Source organism: Herpailurus yagouaroundi, unplaced genomic scaffold, assembly GCF_014898765.1.
Source record: "Herpailurus yagouaroundi ecotype Mexico unplaced genomic scaffold, PumYag 139, whole genome shotgun sequence".
NCBI classification, from domain to species: domain Eukaryota; kingdom Metazoa; phylum Chordata; class Mammalia; order Carnivora; family Felidae; genus Herpailurus; species Herpailurus yagouaroundi.
The window spans coordinates 26,756,854-26,777,510 of record NW_024412394.1 but is presented as its reverse complement, the minus strand read 5'-3'; the positions used below and the strand labels follow the sequence as shown (position 1 = coordinate 26,777,510).

The 20,657-nt window shown below is 35.4% G+C and overlaps 1 protein-coding gene across 1 annotated transcript in view; it reads left to right on the top strand.

The window, feature by feature from the left end:
- Positions 1-20,657, top strand: part of LOC121029631 (protein eyes shut homolog) — a 790,730-nt gene that overhangs the window by 15,787 nt on the left and 754,286 nt on the right. Inside the window, exons 2-3 of the mRNA XM_040473865.1 lie at positions 3,843-4,035; positions 9,298-9,504. Coding sequence (XP_040329799.1) covers positions 4,011-4,035; positions 9,298-9,504 — 232 coding nt within the window. The 5' untranslated portion in view covers positions 3,843-4,010. The remainder of the gene's footprint in view (positions 1-3,842; positions 4,036-9,297; positions 9,505-20,657) is intronic.

Below are 20,657 nucleotides of genomic sequence, written 5' to 3'. Positions count from 1 at the left end.
TATATATATATATATATATATATATATATATATATATATATATATATCTCACAGCTTCCATTCTTTCCTGTACTCCAGACTCCCTTAAGAGTCTACTATCTACAAAACATTAACTTAATCCTTTCATAATATAAATCAAACTGTATCTTTTTTCCTAAATATTAAGTACTCCAATGGCTTTCCATAACTCTCGTAATTAATTCCAAATACAAGAAACACATTATCTTACCTATCTTGCCTATGTCTGTGACCTCACTTCCATCCACTGATGGCCTTCCGTTCATCTCTTTATTCATATCCCCCATCTTGCTGTCTTTCAAACATGCAATGAATGTTCCTGTCTCAGGGCCATTATACCCCTCTTCTGTTTGCTTTGAATGCTCTTTTCCTCAGAAATTCACATTCAGATCCCTGATCAGAAAAGACTTCCCTGGCCACTCCCTTTACGAGTCCTCCCTATTTGTCCTTATTATTTATCTCACAAAATTTTGTCTTTAAGCCACTTATTACTAATTAGTATTAATTAATTCTGATTCCTTTACTAAAAGATAAGCTATGTAATGAAACAAACATTGCATATCTTGTTAGTTATTTTATTCCAAGCACTTGCAACAATCACTGACACTTAGAAACTGATCATGAAATATTTGTTGAGTAAAGACATAGAAGGCTACACAGTGACCATGGAAAGTGGATGACCATATTCTCATAAAGGTTTGATTCAAAAGATCCTATTTGCATTTTTCTCCTCAAATATAGATTCAGAAAGAAAAATATTTTTTAAGTCATGAAGTTTTGTAGAAATGGCTATCTTTGTCATGGCACATATTACATTTCAATAACTATCAGCAAGTAAGTTATTATGCTATTCATGGTAGGTACTCAATACATATTTGATAAATGAATGATGAGTGAATGAGAGATATATTGGCAAAATAAGTAAATTAGGGTAACTGAAGTTAGGAAAGAAATATAACTTTAATATTTGCTGAATTAAAGCAAATTTAAATATTTGAAATACTTATATCCTTCAGTGTAATCCTGCAGTTATGGGAAAAGAAATGTTCAACCATTTATGGTTTAGTTTTCTTGTAACATTACCAAGTGAGGGAGAGATTGATACCAACCAATACTGGTTGATACAGCAATAGCTTCTAAATTTTTCCTGGAATAATACAAATTTACTTTTCATTCATATGAAGTCCAAGTGAGTGTTTCTGATTTCAGATATTCTCCTTCAAAGAAAGATCTATGGATCTGGGCTACTTCCTTTTTGTGGCTCCTCTATCATTAATATGTGTTTTCTGAAGTCGCCACATGGAAGAAGAGGCTGGAGGTTCATGCATAGCAGACTCTTGTCAATCAATCTGAAAGTGACATACTTCATGATCATTCACATTTCATTGATTAGGAGTAAATGGCGTGATCTCACATAAACACAAGAGTGAGTAAAACATGTCCAAGAGGAAGAAGAAATAAGTTTAGTGAACATGTAGTAAGCTTTGCCATGCAGTTTTGAATTTAACTAAGGAAAATATAGAAGTTTCTCTAGGATAAATTATGTGTGTGTGTGTGTGTGTGTGTGGAGGAGGAGGAGAGAGAGAGTTCAAACAATTAAAATACTGAAATAAATTTGGAGGAACATTTAATTTTAAAAAAGGCTCTATGATTTTAATCGCTGGTACTTGGGAATATAATAAGACATTTCTTATCAAGCTCAAAATTAGGAAAATAAATTCACCTTTGAGACTTAAATACTGAGAACAGCACATGATGGATGTGAGCCTAGGCATACAAGATAGGAAAGAGAAAGTATGGCTTCCCACCAGGAAGAATGGATGTATTAACATATCCAGTGATATAATAGTAACAATATTAGAGAACATATCAGAACCATAGAGACAAATGTTAGTAGTTCCAATGTAAAGTTGTCTAAAGATAGATATTTAGTCTATGAATATCAGGTATTCCAGATCATTCTTATGGCAGTATCTTAGCCTTACGTCATTAAGTATTTGAATCACCTTGTTTTACATGTTCTGATCTAGTGTACCTCAAGGATATCTGTGATTCTCATGTAGCAATGGTGACATGGGGAAAACTTGTTGATCATGGGGCTTTGAGGATCCCTTAACCCCATGGTAGTGATTTCTCAAGGTAGTTGATAATAACTTCTGATTATGATTTAGTAGGAAAATGTTGGTCGTGCAAATATTTTTGCGCTATGTAACAGCTATATTTTCACCATAATCTATTTGCATTCTGATCTCTAGCCTAGTTCCATGTGTATTTTCAACAATCTTTGAATTCTTTCCAAGCCTTGCTGCTTACCCTTGAGTAGAGAAAAAGACAAATCTCTTGGTCCTTAATATGTGGAATCATAAAACATGTTTTTCTTGCTGTTTCTTCTATCGCTTCTAGCTTCACTTTTTTTTTAACGTTTATTTATTTTATTTTTGGGACAGAGAGAGACAGAGCATGAACGGGGGAGGGGCAGAGAGAGAGGGAGACACAGAATGGGAAACAGGCTCCAGGCTCTGAGCCATCAGCCCAGAGCCCGACGCGGGGCTCGAACTCCCGGACGGCGAGATCGTGACCTGGCTGAAGTCGGACGCTTAACCGACTGCGCCACCCAGGCGCCCCTAGCTTCACTTTTTACCATTTTCTACATGTTAGATTTTTTTTTTATTTTTTTTTAACGTTTATTTATTTTTGAGACAGAGAAAGACAGAGCGTGAACAGGGGAGGATCAGAGAGAGGGAGACATAGAATCCGAAACAGGTTCCAGGCTCTGAGCTGTCAGCACAGAGCCCGACACAGGGCTCAAACTGACGGATCGCGAGATCATGACCTGAGCTGAAGTCCACAGCTCAACCGGCTGAGCCACCCAGGCGCCCCTACATGTTAGATTTTTTAAAGCAGTTATAAAACATCAAGAATTCTCTGACCTTATAAAAACTTTCAGGTGTTAATTGAAAGTGAATACAGAATTTATAACTCTGAAACAAATGGAAAAAGGATAGCTGAAGTAAAATTTACATTTTGTGCAAATTATATGAAATCTTGAACAAATACTAGCCCAGTTAAGTAAGGATACCTGTTGAATGTGTCCTTAGTGTTAGGAAATAGGCATGCATTACTATTTTTAAATAATATTTGAATTGTATTTTCATAAAGTTCAAAATCTACAAATAGTGTAACTAAGTGTTAATTCTATATTTAAAGGAGAATCCCCAGATATATTTGTACTTATTTATGTATGTATCACAATTCTCTTCCCATAAGCTAAAAACAATTTCTTTATGCAGAAATTATCTTGTAAGTTTATGGCAGAAATAGGCTATTCACATAAACCTAAATCTATAAGGATCATTGCTCCGTAAGCCAATACAAATTAAAATGATTCAAACATCACAAGAAAATGTTTTCAAATTATCTGTTGCATATACTGCATTTTACATTTGCTTCCAACTAAATATGACATTTAGAGTGGAAGAGTTTATAATTTGTAATGAAGCTTTTAGATCCATATTGACTACCATACAGCACAAATTCTTCCTTGGAAAAAAAAAATACCCTCAAAGGAAATGTGAAATAGTATTTTGGCTTAAAATTAAAGAAATTAAGAATACATTTAGGCATTTAATTGAGCATATCCAAAATTTGCAGGATTAATTTTGAAATACAGATAAAATTTACCCTAAAGACTTTATTTTCAAGCAAATTAAGGTGATGATTTGAGCTATCGAATATGACAAGAAAATGCCTCAAAACTAACTTAAAAACTTCTCTCTTGGTGACAAAGAAACTGTGAACTTAGTTATTATAATTATTGTTTGCAGGCCTGCTCCACTGGGCTTTTTTGTGGTGCTGAAATAAGCAGAATTACCTGTTTACCTCTTGTCTCTCAAAGAACGGATGTCATTTCTACACAAACATATACAGTATCTGCTTCTGACACTTCAATCAGTAGCTTTCCATCAGCAAGGGCTACAAGACTGTGGACCATCATGAATACTAACCCAGATGATCCAGGTAAGTAGATGAAAATAAGATATATAAAAGATTGAATTTGATGTGTATTGAAACCTATTTTCTGACTTATTTCAAATCTTTATTTTTCTGAGTTACATAATTTTTCAGGGGTATAAAATATTTTAGAATTCTTGTTATGTTTCAGTTTTAAGTTTTGGTTTAAGAATATTGATGTTCTTTGCTAATAAATACTCTTTCTTAAACAGTAAAAAAAATGTTTATTAATATCTTTATTATGATATGTAAATTTTGGTAGATAACTGGATTCCAGTCCCAGCTGATTTTAACTATCCATAAAACTTATTTAAAAAAACTTGCAATACTTACTTTATTCTATCTTTATTTAACATTCTCTGAATCATTATATATAAATTTATATTCCTATCAATTTATTGGAATTTTTTTAATCTGCCTTTTTTCCAAATTTGAAGTATTTTGACATCTTGAGTATGTTTCTTTTTTTTTTTTTAATTTTTTTTTTCAACGTTTATTTATTTTTTGGGGGACAGAGAGAGACAGAGCATGAACGGGGGAGGGGCAGAGAGAGAGGGAGACACAGAATCGGAAACAGGCTCCAGGCTCTGAGCCATCAGCCCAGAGCCTGACACGGGGCTCGAACTCACGGACCGCGAGATCGTGACCTGGCTGAAGTCGGACGCTTAACCGACTGCGCCACCCAGGCGCCCCTTTAGTATGTTTATATATGTCTTATTTAATTTACTAAATCAAATGATGCTATATTGTAAATAGTATATCATATGTTAAATTCCAAGTTAATTCTTTATAGTCAGTGTCACTCAGGATAATAAGAATGAGAATTATACCCCTTAACAAGGTATTCTTTGCTTAGGAAAAATATTTTTGAAGGCGACTGGATATTATAAGCAGGCAGGTAGTCTTCCCTATTTTTTGTCTTTGTAATTCCTGTTCTTTTAAAGACTTAAGTTGAAATATAATATTATCAAATATAAAGTATACTGTGCCTATTTAGAAATTAAAATAATATTTCTAATATTTTTAACCAATATGTTATATATTCATTGAGTCTATCAGTGACAAAGTTGTAATTTTTCATGTTTCATTATTCAAAGGAGTCATTTGGTGTGGAATATGTCAATTCTTTCTTTTCCCTCTGTGCATACTCATTGCTTGTATGTATAACTATAAATATGTGAAATAAATTAAAATGTTTATGAAATAAATACAAATTTAATATAACATAAATTATATATATTGCTTTTCTTTATAATTGAAGTATAATTGATATAGAATATTCTGTTATTTTCAGGTATAAATCATAGTGATTTGATATTTCTATGCATTATTAAATGATCACCATGACAAATCTTGTTGCCACCTGACACCATACATAGTTGCTACAATATTATTTATATTCCTTGTGCTGTACATTACATTCCCATGACTCACCCATTTTATAACTGGAAGTTTGTACTTCTCAATCCCCTTTATCTATTTTTTCCACCTTGCTTATCTCTCCCTCCTCTGCTAACCAAGTTTATTGTCTGTATCTATGAGTATGTTTCTCATGGTATTTTTTGTTTTGTGTGTTCATTTATTTTTAGATTCCACATGTAAATAATATCATACAGTATTTGTCTTTCTCTGACTTATTTTACTGAGCATAATACTCTCTAGGTTCATCCATGTCATCACAAGTGAGGAGCTTCCATTCTTTTTTATGGCTGAGTAATATTCCATTGTGTATATATAACATCTTTATTCATTAATCTATCAATGGACATATAGATTGAATCCATATCTTGGCTATTGTATACAATGCTTCAGTGAACATAGAAGCGTATGTATCTCTTTGAACTAGTATTTTCATTTTTTCCAGATTGATATCCAGAAGTGGTACTGCTGGATTGTATGGTATTTCTAATTTTTAATTTTTTTAAGGAAATTCCATATTGTTTTCTACAGTGGCTGCACCAATTTACATTTTCACCAACAGTGTACAAAGGTTCCTTTTCTACAAATCTTCATCGACACTTGTTACTTATTGCCTTTTTTGATAATAGTCAATTTAACATACTTGTGGTGATATCTCATTGTGGTTTTGATTTGCATTTCTGTGATGATTAATGATGTTGAGTATTTTTTCATGTGCCAGTTGGCCATCCGTATGTCTTCTTTAGAAAAATGTCTATTTAAGTCCTCTGCACATTTTTTTTAAGTTTATTTATTTTGAGAGAGAGAGAGAACAAGCAATCAGGGGAGCTGCAGAGAAAGAGAGAGAGACAATCCCAAGCTCCCTGATGCAGGGCTTGAACTCACAAACAGTGAGATCATGACCTGAACCAAAACCAAAAGTTAACTGACTGAGCCACCCAGGTGCCCCTGCCCATTTTTAAATCAGATTACTTGTTCTCTTGATATTAAGTTGTGGATGTCTCTATATATTTTGGATGTTAACCCCTTATCAGATATATGATCTGCACATATCTTCTCCCATTCAGTAGGTTGCTTTTTTTTTTGTTTCGTTTATGGTTTCCTTTGTTGTGTAAAGGCTTTTAAGTTTGATGTAGTCCCATTTGTTTATTTTAACTTTTGTTGCCCTTGCCTAAGGAGTCTGGTCCCAAATAGTATTGCTAACACTGATATCAAAGAGCTTACTACCTATTTTTTCTTCTAGTGTTATGGTTTTCAGTCTTATATTTAAATCTTTACACCATTATATGGTGTAAAGTAGCAGTCCAGTTAATTTTTTTCATGTAGCTGCCCAGTTTTCCCAGCACCATTTATTCATTTTTTTTTAATTTTTTTTTTCAACATTTATTTATTTATTTTTGGGACAGAGAGAGACAGAGCATGAACGGGGGAGGGGCAGCGAGAGAGGGAGACGCAGAATCGGAAACAGGCTCCAGGCTCTGAGCCATCAGCCCAGAGCCTGACGCGGGGCTCGAACTCCCGGACCACGAGATCGTGACCTGGCTGAAGTCGGCCGCTTAACCGACTGCGCCACCCAGGCGCACCACCATTTAATCATTTTAAAGATTATCTTTCCCTATTGTATATTCTTGCCTCCTTTGTCAGAGATTAATTGACTACATATGAGTAGGCCTATTTCTGAGCTCTCTACTCTAATCCACTGATCTATATGTCTGGTTTTATGCCAGTACCATGCTGTTTTGATTACGATAGCCCTGTAGTATAGTTTGAAATTAGGGCACAAGATACCTCCAGCTTTGTTCTTTCTCAAGATTATATAGCACAATTTGTTTGACTTTGACCCTCAAATGGAGTGTGAATAATGGGAGTCTTTGCATCTATCCAGTTTGTGAAGTTACTAAACTTACCCATACACTTCCATTAGAAATATAACCTACAGAGCCATTTGTCTGCAAATAATTGATATGAGGAGGCAGTGCAGTTTGCAGAAGACTCAGCCCAGGGCCAAAGTTGTTCATTTTTAATTCACTTTTCTGATTCTCTTTTTGTTTCTTTTTCCTCTTTGAAGGTCCAAAACAGACAGACATTATCAAGCATGATGTTCTCCCAACTACTATTTTAGCAACATTAAGTATTGGCATATCTTTTGAAAGCTATTTACTCAAAGAACTGATTTCCACTAGAGAGCTTTCAGCAAAACGCAGTCTTCCTTCTTCCACAGATGTTTCCTCTTCTCAATTTCTGAATTTTGGTGTTCATGACTCAGCACAAATTGTCTGGGGCAAAACGTCTGTATCACATATGCCTATCCAAACTTCAGCAGCCACAGCAGGATACTTTTTCCCCAGTATGGAAGACAGGACCCCATTTATCATTTCTTCTTTCATGTCAGATTTTATTTTTCCTACAGAATCTTTATTTTTTGTGAACAATGAGACTATTGCCTTAACTACTACCACAGTGAGTTCAGTAATTACTGGCATTCCAGGAGCTGATATTAAGTTAAAGAGGCACTCATTACTCTCCCATGGATTCCTGCTCACAACCACTTCTACAAGTGTACCTCCGGTTGTTTCTATGGGGGCTCAAGAGGATATTGAAGAATTTTCAGCTGTTTCCCTCATTTCAAGAAGAGAGTACTGGAGATTGCTGAGCTCCTCAATGTCTCCCCTTTCTCCTGCTAAGATAATTATATCTAAACAGGTAGCCATCTTAAACTCATCAACTCTGCACCAATTCACTGCACAAGCCTCCATTCCCAGTGAATACCAGGTTATTACTGAAGCATCTAGCAACCAGAGACTCACAAACATCAAATCACAGGCTGCTGATTCTTTAAGTGAATTAAGCCAAACATGTGCAACATGTTCTATGACTGAAATAAAATCCTCTCATGAATTCTCAGATCAAGTTTTGCATAGAAAACAGTCCCACTTTTATGAGACGTTCTGGATGAACTCAGCGATATCAGCCAGCTGGTATGCACTAATGGGAATTCAGACTATCACTTCTGGGCATCCATTGTCTTATGCTACTGAAATAACGCCATCAGTGGCATTCACAGAACTGTCATCTTTATTTCCTTCTAAAAAGAGTACAAAAAGAAGGATTTTATCCTCATCCTTGGAAGAATCCATTACCCAATCAAGTAATTTGGATGTTAATTTATGTTTATTTAAGAGTTATTTAGGGGCGCCTGGGTGGCGCAGTCGGTTAAGCGTCCGACTTCAGCCAGGTCACGATCTCGCGGTCCGGGAGTTCCAGCCCCGCGTCAGGCTCTGGGCTGATGGCTCGGAGCCTGGAGCCTGTTTCCGATTCTGTGTCTCCCTCTCTCTCTGCCCCTCCCCCGTTCATGCTCTGTCTCTCTCTGTCCCCAAAATAAATAAACGTTGAAAAAAAAATTAAAAAAAAAAAAGAGTTATTTATCCACTGTCCCTTTACAAAGTGTCTCTTCAGCCTTGATGATTTCTGATTTGACTTCAAAACTGACTACTGATGATCCTTCTGTATCAGAGAACATTTTAAAACTATTGACAATAGGACAACATGGTATAACCATGGGCTCCACTGAGATACTGAATCAAGACAATTTATTGGGTATGCGAGAGAGTAAAGGATCTCATAATCAGTTCAAACTTCACACACATGACAGTTCTCTAGATTTTGAATTAAATTTACAAAATCATCCAAAAACTATATATTCAGGTGACCTCAAAAACAACCTGCCACCTTATATAGACTCTGTGTGTGACTTTTCAGAGGTAACCTCTAATATCGCATTTTATGCAGTTTCAGGAACTCAGTCATATCCAATACAGACCTGTTTTCCCTTGTCTGTTCTTGTGCCAGATTGGACATATTATACAGATTATCTGACCTTAACATCTGATTTAAAAGAAGAGCTTACAACTTCTTCAGAGTGGCCCAAATGGGAACTTCAGCCTAGTGTGCATGATTGGGAATCTTCTGCTGCAAGCCAGAGGCTTTCCATCACTAGATCGCTTACTTTGTCTTCACTGGAGTTCATTCCAACACCTCTTCAGCTGACGATTTCTGGTGAGTTTCTCAGTTTCAGTTCAGTAAGTTTTGGAAATGAGTTTCTTTTCTATAGTGAAGAAAGAGCCTGTCGTGGTCACCGGGTGCTCTAAACAGCCTCTTTGTAATCAGGGTAGCAGCAAGTTCAATGGGGATGGCACCTTGCTGTTGTACCTGACACAGATGTTTATTCTTTATGCACTGCCACAAAGGCTACCAGATCAATACAGGAGTATGTTGGAGACAGCTACACTGCTGGCAAGCAATCAGAAACTGAACTAGTTCAATTCATTACAATAGATCTTTCAAACTTTAGGAATAACTTTTATTATTCTCATTTCTTGAAATAGAATCTTTGTCAGGTGGAACACAATATAACATATACTTTCTAACATTTTTTTTTTCAGTGCTGGTATTTTTTTTTTAATGGGAAGATGAAGCAATCAAGGGAACTTTATTGAGTGTTGCCATTCTACATAGCGTGGTTTATCATTATTTAATGCAAAGCTGTGATGCTTTCATTATGTATAACTCAGAATGTAAATGAAACTCATGACCTTTACTTAACAAAAATAAATATATAAATTGACACAAGATAGTATCCCATGTGTAAATTTAAATTCAGTCTTGAAATAATTAATGAAAAGCCACTTTTCTTAGATAGCTATTCTTACTTTAAAGCATTTTAGAAATTATTAGTCTCCTCTACCCTTGTAATTACTGTCAAATCGGGAAACATGCAGAAAAAAAAACCTTCAATAATTATATTTAGCAGAAAGAGAAGGTATTTTTCATTATTTAAAGAAGTTCTATCTTGTGGAATTTCAAGTGTAATTGTGGTAGTGAAGTTGATTTCCCCTCAATAAGAAATGTATAGGTTTCATGTGTTATATATGTATATTTGTAGATTTTGTGTGTATGATTCAGAAGAATCACATATCAGTGTTTAAAATGTTTAGGGGTGTAATTTGTGGCTGGCAACTCAATAATACAAAAGACCAAATCTTATATTTGGTATGTGTAGTGTGATATGTTCCTAAAAATAACATAAATTTTAATTACAAATTTAAATGTAGTATTTTCCGTGTGCTTTTACAAGACAATAGCTTGTTGTATAACTGTTAAGAACCATCAGTAATACCCAACACATCACTTCTCGCATATAAGGTTCTTAACAAATTCAGCAGAGTTACATCTTCTCCTCTCATACAGTTAGTCCCATAGCTATCCCTCAAAAATAATCAGGACACAAATTCTGCATTTCCAGGAAATAAAACCCTAAGTTTGCCTTTATGAGCAAAACCTTGTCACATTCCTTTTTTCCCATTCCCTCATTCCAACTTCAAACACTCTTTGGTGATTTTGATCTTTTCCAATTTGCCTATTCTTCTTCTAGTTTCCCTTGCCTTCCTAAATATTTTAGACATGTTAATCAATAATTTACAAGGCACTTGGCAGCATTTTTCAGTATGTTCATCCACTGTGTTGACCAGGGTCATATCAGGGAATAGATAGCACATTCCAGTTGAGTACTTGGGAGAATTTACAAAAAAAAAATTATTTACAAAGATATGGGTAGAGATAGTAGGATTCTGAAGGGACTAGTAACAGCAGAATGTCATCATTACCTTGAGTCCTGAAGGGACAAAGGAAAGAGCAGTCATTAAGACCCAAAAGAGGAAACCTACCAGTTCATAGAAGCTATGGCATTTTGGGAGAGAATATAGGCAATCCAATGCAAACCAATCAGGAGTAGACTAGGAGATATATACCCAGCTTCATTCTCCTCTTGTCTTTTAGTCACTTGCAGGTTCTCCCCATTGGCCAAACCAATCCAGTAGCTGAAAATGATCTTTAAAAACATAACTACACATCTGAAATAATCTCTTCATATAAAGAAAAGGTAGGGTAAGCCATAGTAGAATGGCCTGCCATGCTAAAATCTTGACTGCATTCCAAGCTCCATGACACTGCCAAAATATAGAATAAGCATGTAACTGATAAGGGGAGAATTCATTTGTATGTTTCTAAAGTGAACCATTGAGTATTACTACTTCCTGTCTACATGCTAATTCCATACTAGGAAAGTATAAAAGGTAGAAAGCTTGTAACTCTGGGGTCCCTCACAGCTCCTAGGTGGGTGAGAGAAAAATAACACTCCAAGAAAGCTTTATGATGCACAAAGTGAGGCATCATGGAGCTATGTCTATCAATATGCTTTTTAGAGTTTGGTGTAACTTTTAAAGTATATGATTGCTAGTTCTAAAATATGACATCTATTAATCTGAAGTTCTCTTTGTCAGTGGTCTGCTAAACCAAACTAGTCTTTATGGTTTGGTTTAGTTTATGAAGCAAATGAAGTTTAAGAGGAAAAAAAAATGGAGGCACTTGGCTGGCTCAGTCAGTAGAACACACAACTTTTGATCTTGGGGTGATGAGTATGAGCCCCGTGTTGGTCTTAGAGATTAGTTATGGAAATATAAAAATTATTTTAAAAATAGAGAGAGAAAAAAAGAACATTCTCTAGCAGTTTGGTATTATGTTCCTATAGCAATATGACTCTATTTTTTCTATTAGTTCAGAAGGATTTAAGAGAGAATAGTCAGAGCCTCCTGATCCAAATATTCTCTAATAGCAATGAATAACAAAAATAGAACAAAAATGAAAATTTATATGGGTTCCATTTATTCCATCCAGAGTTGTAAAATTCTAAATTAAAAAATTCAATACAATATTAGTAAATTTCTAATAAATGACAATGGGATATTTTCTCTGGGAATAAAAGGGTTAGTCAAAGAAAGACATTTAATAATATAATTTACCCCATGGGATCTTAGATGAAAAGATATTGACAATCAATTTATAATTTGCTAAAGTTACTTAGTTTTTCTTCCCATTTTTCCCTACCTAAGGGATTTACATTATCTTCAAATCTTTTCAATATCTATTATGATTTTCAAACATAACAAAATATAAATACCTTACAACAATATTCAATGCCATTTTTAAAAAATGTTTACTTATTTAGAGAGGATAGAGAGGATGGGGAGGAGCAGAGAGAGAGAGAGGTGGAGAGAGAATCTCCATCAGGCTCCACGCTGTTAGTGCAGAGACCAACATAGAGCTTAATCTCACCAACTGTGAGATCATGACCTGAGCCGAAACCAAGAGCCAGATGCTTAACTGACTCAGCCACCCAGGCACTCCTTCGATGCCATTCTTAAAGGTGAAACATAAGAGGTAATTCTATTAAACTCATAAGTCAAAATGCCTTATATGTGTATGTGCACATATTTCTTACATACCATTTAGAAAATCTAATAGAAAATACATTAAGAAACCAAAGTAAATGAGATATGACATCCTTATTTGAGTTCTCAAAAATGTGAGCCCTTAATACTAAAGAAACACTACATTTGAAAAGTATAAAGCAATTTCAAAAAAATTCAAATGTGATAACATAATGGAACTTGATCAAGTCATTTAAATTTTTTTTAATGTTTATTTATTTTTGAGAGAGAGAGTGAGACAGAGCATGAGCGGGGGAGGGCCAGAGAGAGGGAGACACAAGCTGAAGCAGGCTCCAGGTTCTGAGCTGTCAGCACAGAGCCTGACGTGGGGCTCGAACCACAAACCATGAGAACATGACCTGAGCCGAAGTTGGACGCCTAACCGAGCCACCCAGGTGCCCCTGATCAAGTCATTTTAAAGTCGAAGAGCATAGCCAGCAAAATGTTGAATAGAAATGGTACTAAGAGCATTTTATGTTTAGGAAATATATTGAAATAAATTATAATAAAATATAGTATTATTAAATGGATGCAAATAAAAGGAAGTAGAATAAAAAGTCCAGATACATATGTTAGATTACATAAGATTACAGAGAAGAGACTTGATAGATTTTCATATTCACTAACTTGTGTTGATGCATTCTGTTATTTTGACAACTCTTCCTCTATACCCTTATAGCAGATAACTTCTATGAGAACTAACTAGATAATGTTACAAAATAAAACATTAAATAATCCAAATAAAATATAAGTTAATATTTATTTTGCCTCTAACAGGAAATTTTTAAGCCTAAAAGTAAAAATAGAAAATTATAAATAAAATGTTGATAGTACATTTTATGGTAGAATAAGTAAAATTAATACCTTTCTATGCTAAAAATGGTCATAAACATAGTTAAAGCAAATATATAGAAAAATGTGTTGCCTCATAAGTATACATGGTTATAAATACCCTTTCAAATCAAAGAGGAAAAGCTGACCACTCAAATAGTAAAACAATTTGCTGTACACAGACAGTAAAACGATATTTAAAAATCATCAGAAGCAACTGAAGATATCACATTTAATAATTTTTTTAATGTTTGTATATTTTTGAGAGACAGAGAGACACAGAGCATGAGCAGGGGAGGGGCAGAGAGAGAGGGAAACACAGAATCCCAAGCAGGCTCTAGACTCTGAGCTGTCAGCACAGAGCCCAACACGGGGCTCAAACTCATGAGCTGTGAGACATGATCTGAGGTGAAGTTGTATGCTTAACTGACTAAGCCACCCAGGTACCCTGAAGATAACACATTTAAAATGAGACACAAATTTTATCCATTAGCCAGTGTTTTATTATTATTTTTTCAATTGTAATACTATTTGTGAAGATATACCACTCTATTGGTGGGGAAGTAAGTTGGCACCATGCTGCTGGAGAATTACTTTCCACCAGAAATTTTAAAAGTTTTAAAATAACAATCTTTGGGTACCTGGGTGGCTCAGTCAGTTGAGCATCTGACTTGTTATTTCAGCTCAGATCATGATCACAGTTTGTGAGATCCAGCCCTGCATCTGGCTCTGCACTGGCAGCATGGAGCCTGCTTGAGATTCTCTCTCTCCCTCTAACTCTGCCCCTCCCCCATGCTCACTCTCTCTGTCTTTCTCTCTCTCAAAATAAATAAGCACTTTTTAAAAATAAAATAACATCTCAATTTTAGAAAATTATTGATATACCAAAGTTATGTTATTAAATGCTATTAAAATAATATCTGGAAAGAAATGTGCACTATAATGGTGGGTTTTTTAAATAAATCTTGGCATGGAAAATTGTTCCTTTAATACTATTAAGCTGAAGTTATAAAATCATACATACAACATATTTGCAAATACCTGTGTGCATGGATACCACACATACGCATACAAGGGATCCTTCCAAAACATTAATATTGCTTCCAATATTTATTTTCATTTTCTAAAAGTTTTATACTTATTATATATTTTTATAATCAATAAAACATTTTTGTAAATATTTGTGCATAGTGAGAAATGGAGTATTTCAGAAAATACATTTAATTATTATATCAAAAAAATCAAGTTTTTATGAGAATTTACAATTATCCACATAACGATAGGAAATCATTGTTAATTAGCATTATTAGAGTGAAAAATCATTTAAAAATGATAAAATATTTTTTCTGAAATAACACAGCAATCTTATGTTCAAACATTCCATCCATATGCTTTAAACTAAATTATTATGTACATGTTGAAATCATTAGGTATATTTCTTCAGCATTCTTTACTTTTTAGTAAAATGAGAAAAAAAATGGAATGGAATTAATCACATCATTTTATTCTATATTCACATATATTTCAACTGACTACTTTGTGACAAACAGCAGGAACTGTTGTAACTTGTTTGGTTGCTTACCTGTTGCTTTGGACCTGCCACTCAGATATGCCCTTTTATTTTTTTAAATGCTTGTTTATTTTGAGAGAAAGAGAGTGGGAGGGAGGGACAAAGAGAGAGGGAGAGAGAGAATCCCAAGAAGGCTCTGAGAGTGTGGACAGTGCGAAGCCTGACACGCGGGGCTCATACTCACAAACCACAAGCCCATGACCTGACCCAAATCAAGAGTCGGATGCTTAACCAACTGAGCCATCCAGGTGCCCCAATAAATTTTCCTTGTGGTGAAACTACTAAGAACCAAAAGAGATGTCCCCCTTTAGTTAAAACATGAGACCACCTACTTTACCTCCCCAAGTTACTGCAAGTTTACTGCGGAAGGAACCACTCTAGACCCTGTCCCTTGTGGTAAAGGAAGTATGTGCATAGTAAGCAAAAGCTTCTGTCACAATACCTAATAGTCACTTTTGTTCTATTTACTTGCAGTCTGTAAAACATCCCATTTAGAATTGACCCATTAATGCATACAACTGGTTCTGCAGGTCAAACTATATCTGCTGAAACTAGCACACAGATTTTAATCAGAAGTAAAATCCTGACATTTTGTTTCCTGTATATCTCTCAGTATCATTCACAAAGGAATGCCTGTGCTTTTTTTGCTAGTTTGCAGTATTCAAGACTGTTCATTATTGGGCACCTGGATGGCTTAGTCGTTTGAGCGTCTGGCTGCTGATTTGGGCTCGGTCAAGATCTCACAGTTTGTGGGTTCATGCCCTGGACTGGGCTCTGCACTGACAGTGTGGAGCCTGCTTGGGATTCTCTCTTTCTGCCACTTTACCTCTCTCACACACACACACTCTCTCTCTCTCTCAAAATAAATTAAAAAAAACTATTGATTATTTGTACTTATTTCCCACTTATCACTAAAATGAATATTAATATCAATGTCATATGCAAAACAGAGTAATATAGTTAATAATACAGATTATTTTTTCCATGCGTGTTACAATTCTTTGGTTTCAAAACACTTTCACCTTTGTTGTTGAATCACAGCAGTATGTGACCTTGGGAAAATTCTTAGTATAGACCAGAGATTAGCCAGGTATTACATACAGGTCAAATTTGGCCCATCATTTGTTTTTATAAAGAGTTTTACTGGAACACAGCACTACCTATTGGTTGCATACTGTCTATGACTGATTTCATACTATGACAGCAAAGTTGAGTAGTTGTGATGGAGGCAAAGGTAGAATACTTACTAACTTGTCCTTTACAGAAGTTTGATAATTCCTGGAGTAGCAATATGTGTGAGGTGTTTATAATTCTCAGGTTAGTATATTTTACTTTTTTGACCAATGAGTAAATATCAGCCTTAAACGGACTCAGAAAAGTTCATATTTCAGACCTGATTAACTCTTATTATGCTATCCCTGTCTTCTGTACTATGATGAAAGAGCCACAGACTGTGGTCAATACCCACAATCTCTTTGCGAATCTCTCAGCTCTGTGTCCAGGGCTGCTTTCAGGGGTGTAAACTGTGCAGTCACAAATGCCCTATACTGAAAAGGACCCTACACTTGATAGAGCCATACTACATGGTATACTTCAAAGGAAGTACAAAGTAAGGATATTATGGAACACATCTGGTTCCAGATGGTGTTAGAATATGCATGTAGTATAATGATTAAGCATCCAGATTTTTATTTTAGATCAGGTGATGATCTCACAGTTTGTGGGATCGAGCCCCACATCGAGGCTCATGTAGGGCTCCACCCTGTAAGTGTAGAGCGTGCTTGAGATTCTCTCTCTCCTCCCTCTGCCCCTACCCCTGCTCTTACACACACACACACACACGCACACACACTCTCTCTCTCTCAAAGTAAATAAATAAACATATTTTTAAAAGAATATGCATGTAACAAGAAGAGGAATAAAATCAGCTGAGTTTATGTCAATGTTTGGTCAATTTTTGCTAAGAAAAAAATGCATGTACTAGCTATGATATAGGAATTATGTGAATTTGATGATGTCATTATACAGTTAAATTCTCCTATATTTGCATTTAAAGCAAGCATTGCATAATATAAAGATGAATGGTAAAATATATGCTAATAATTGAAAATCTTAAATTTTCTTAGAATGACCTTAAAGAGCAAGTAAAAAATACCATGAAAAGATAAAAAAGAGAACAAAAAAGAAAGAAAAAGCTTTTATTTTAGGACCTTTAATGGAACATTTGTCCTGCTTTTTTTTCCCAAACAAAAGACCTGCATTTTCATTTTGCACTGGGTTCAACAAATTATGTACCTGGCACTGTCTGTGCTGAGGCTGTTCTGGAATTCTCTTCCCACCTCTGCCAACCAATTTAATGCACAGTTTCATGCTAACCATTTAACTTTAGAATCCCTTAGGGTCCATTCTTAGACTTCCCTCCCTTCCTTTCTTTCCACACCCTTCGTTCTTCTATTTTTTCAACTCTTATTTTTTTACTCCACTATTTGTCATTGGAGATGTAGTACCTACACTCATGGCTTCAAATATATTCAGAGATATACTTTCTTATATCTTTATACCAAAACATTTTGCATGTTAGCCCTTCAAAAACTTAAGATAAAATTTTTATCTCTCCAATACCACAACCTCCATCTCTCTCCCTACCTATGCTTTCTTCTCCATTGAATTATATCTCAGACATGAAATTTATATCTATGAAGATTTCCAAGCTTCAATGTTAACTTTGCCAAAAGTACTATGAATTCTATCTACCAAGTTCTCTCACCCCACCTCTTAGCTCATGATTATTACTCCAGTTTAAACTCTTACCATCTCCTTTGGACTACCGCAGCACTCTCTGAAATGGGTGACCTATTTCTAGTCTTTATTCTCTCTGGTCCCTCTTCCACATTACTTTCAAAGTTGTTTTTCTTATGTGATTTTCATTCCTCTTCTTATAAAGTTACAATGAATCTTCCTTTCCTATAGGAAGAGGTTTAAAACCCTAAGCATCCCAACTACAGTATTCAACCTCCATTCTCTGCCACCCATCCCTACACTGTTTTATGACTAACCACTTCTCAATACTGTTGTACAGTTGCACAACTCTGCACTTTGGTGTTCATAGTGCTTCTCCCTAAATGCCCTCTGTTGGCCATTTTGTCAAATTCCTTTCCTGAAGCTCAAATCAAATGTCACCTCCTATTGGAAGACTTTTGTAAAAACAATTAAAAAATAATTTTTCCCATTATTTTTACTCCAATAGATCGCTACACATAACTCAGTGTCACCTTGATTTGGGTCATTTTTTGTTCTGTTAGCTTCCCTCAATGTATTTATGCTCTTGCAGTACAAAAGCATGTGTTAATAGATATAATGCATTATCCAAAGCTTTGCCATAATTGTAGAGATTCCAGGAAACAGTGCAAAATACCTATCTTAAAAAATGTCACAAATATTGTCATCAGTTTATTATAAGTTAGGGAGGCTTAGCTGTGAAGTCTGCTATGACTGAAGCAACATAAGCTGTGGCTATGTGGAAGCTGGGGTGGGGTCAGAGAAAATATCCTATGATTAAGAAATAAATATGGCTGAAGGGTCAGGACCCTAAGAAAGAAGCTGGGTCACTCAATACATAGTAATCTCAAGGAATTACCAATTTAATCACAATCAAGATGGCTTTGTATATGCAAGTGACTTGATACTAGGAGATTCTAGGCAACTAGGGAAACATGTAAAGATGGGAAGGTCATGGTTTATTTCTGGGTTATCAGCCAGCATAGAGCTTGATTCCAGATGTCCACAAAGGAGAATCCATTTAGGGAACAACTATCAGTTCTCAAGAAAGGATCTGGCACAGCTAACATTCAAGGCAGAGTATCACTTCTTCAGTGAGAATGAATGAAAGATGGGCATTTGATGTTCCAAGCAGAGGATGTAAGTAGCCTAAATAATCTAATCCTGTAATCCAGCTAATCTTATAATAAGGTTTACAGAGGACAGTCACAGGAAGGAAACAATTTGGGCAAGAAACCACACATATATTCAGTGGACATTTCTGGATATTAGGGAAATGAAGACAAAGACAAAATCCCTTGTTTCTAGGATAATTATAATAATAGTAGCCACCATTTATTCAATACCACTTAGTAACTAATACTGCCCTAGGGTTGAAAATCCAACCCCTGCACAACTTTTCAGGGAAGAGACTACCTTGTCTCAGATCCCTCAGCTAATAAGTGCTTGAGTTGGGATTGAAATGTCAGGTTGCAAGATCTAGATATGATGAATTTTAAGGACAACTTATTGTTCAATGAAGGGAATGAGGCTCTGCTTATTCTTCATGTCCTTTTGTCTTCACTGGCTCCCATGTTCCATGTTGGGACAGATCTCAGCTGAGACTTCCAGTGAATGGCATCCCTCACTCCAGGGAGGCCAGGGAAGAATTGAGGAACACAAGGGAATGAGGGCTATGGTCTTTTGCCCATTGGTCAGACCTGTATCAAATTCTGCCAGTAATGAGAATTACTTCCCTCTACACAGAGCTAGTTTTTCTCAGTTCTATTTACTATCACCAGTCACTTATACATAGGAACTTAAAAAAAAAAAAAGATTATTTCTGTCACCTCCTAAATCTATTTATACTTGAAGCATATGGTGTAGTATGACAAGTTGTCACTTTTATGAACATCAATCAACAATATTTTGAGATGCTATTTTATGTCAATAAAGATATTATTCAAACCCCTTGACAGTGTTATTATCTATCTATCAGTGATTAGCATAACATATGCCCTCCTTAATAACCATATTTCACTCAGCAACACATTTTATTGAGGAAGCCCCATGTCCTGGACTCTATTTATGGTTTGAGTAATGCCCTACTAAAAATAATAGATGTTTCCTGCCCTCCTAGGGCTTAAGTTCAAGTGGTGAAAGACAAGAAACACTAAGCATAATAAACCTGTATTTCTGTATGATATGGTGTATATAATAAAGTGTACAACTGGATATTTCTAATATATAAAGAGAGTATGTATGTGCATATGTATAACCTGTATGCTTAAAGTAAAAAAAAAATTGGAGCAGATTTGGAGGGGAGGGTATCACAAGTTCAGAGCTGGTGGGTAGAAGACAGCAGAATGGTCATGTTTGATCTTGCTGAGGAAGCCAAATTGAAGAAGATGAGAGCTGTGTAGATAGAAGAGGAAAAATATCCCACAAAGAGCAAATAGCTAATGCAGTGTTAAGGTGGGTGTGTGTTAGACATTGTCTGAGAACATCAGGAAAGCCAGTGTGATGGAGTCGGTAAATAAGAGGGAGACAGATAGAGGATGAAGTCAGATAGAGAACAAGGCAGAATGAATAAAATCAGATTCCAAGAATTTTAGGCCATTTTAAGGACCCGTCTTGTATTCTGAGAAACAAAATTATGCCAGAGGTTTAGGCAGAGAAGTGATATGATCTCAGTGATCACTCTGGCTGGACTGTGGAGAACTGAT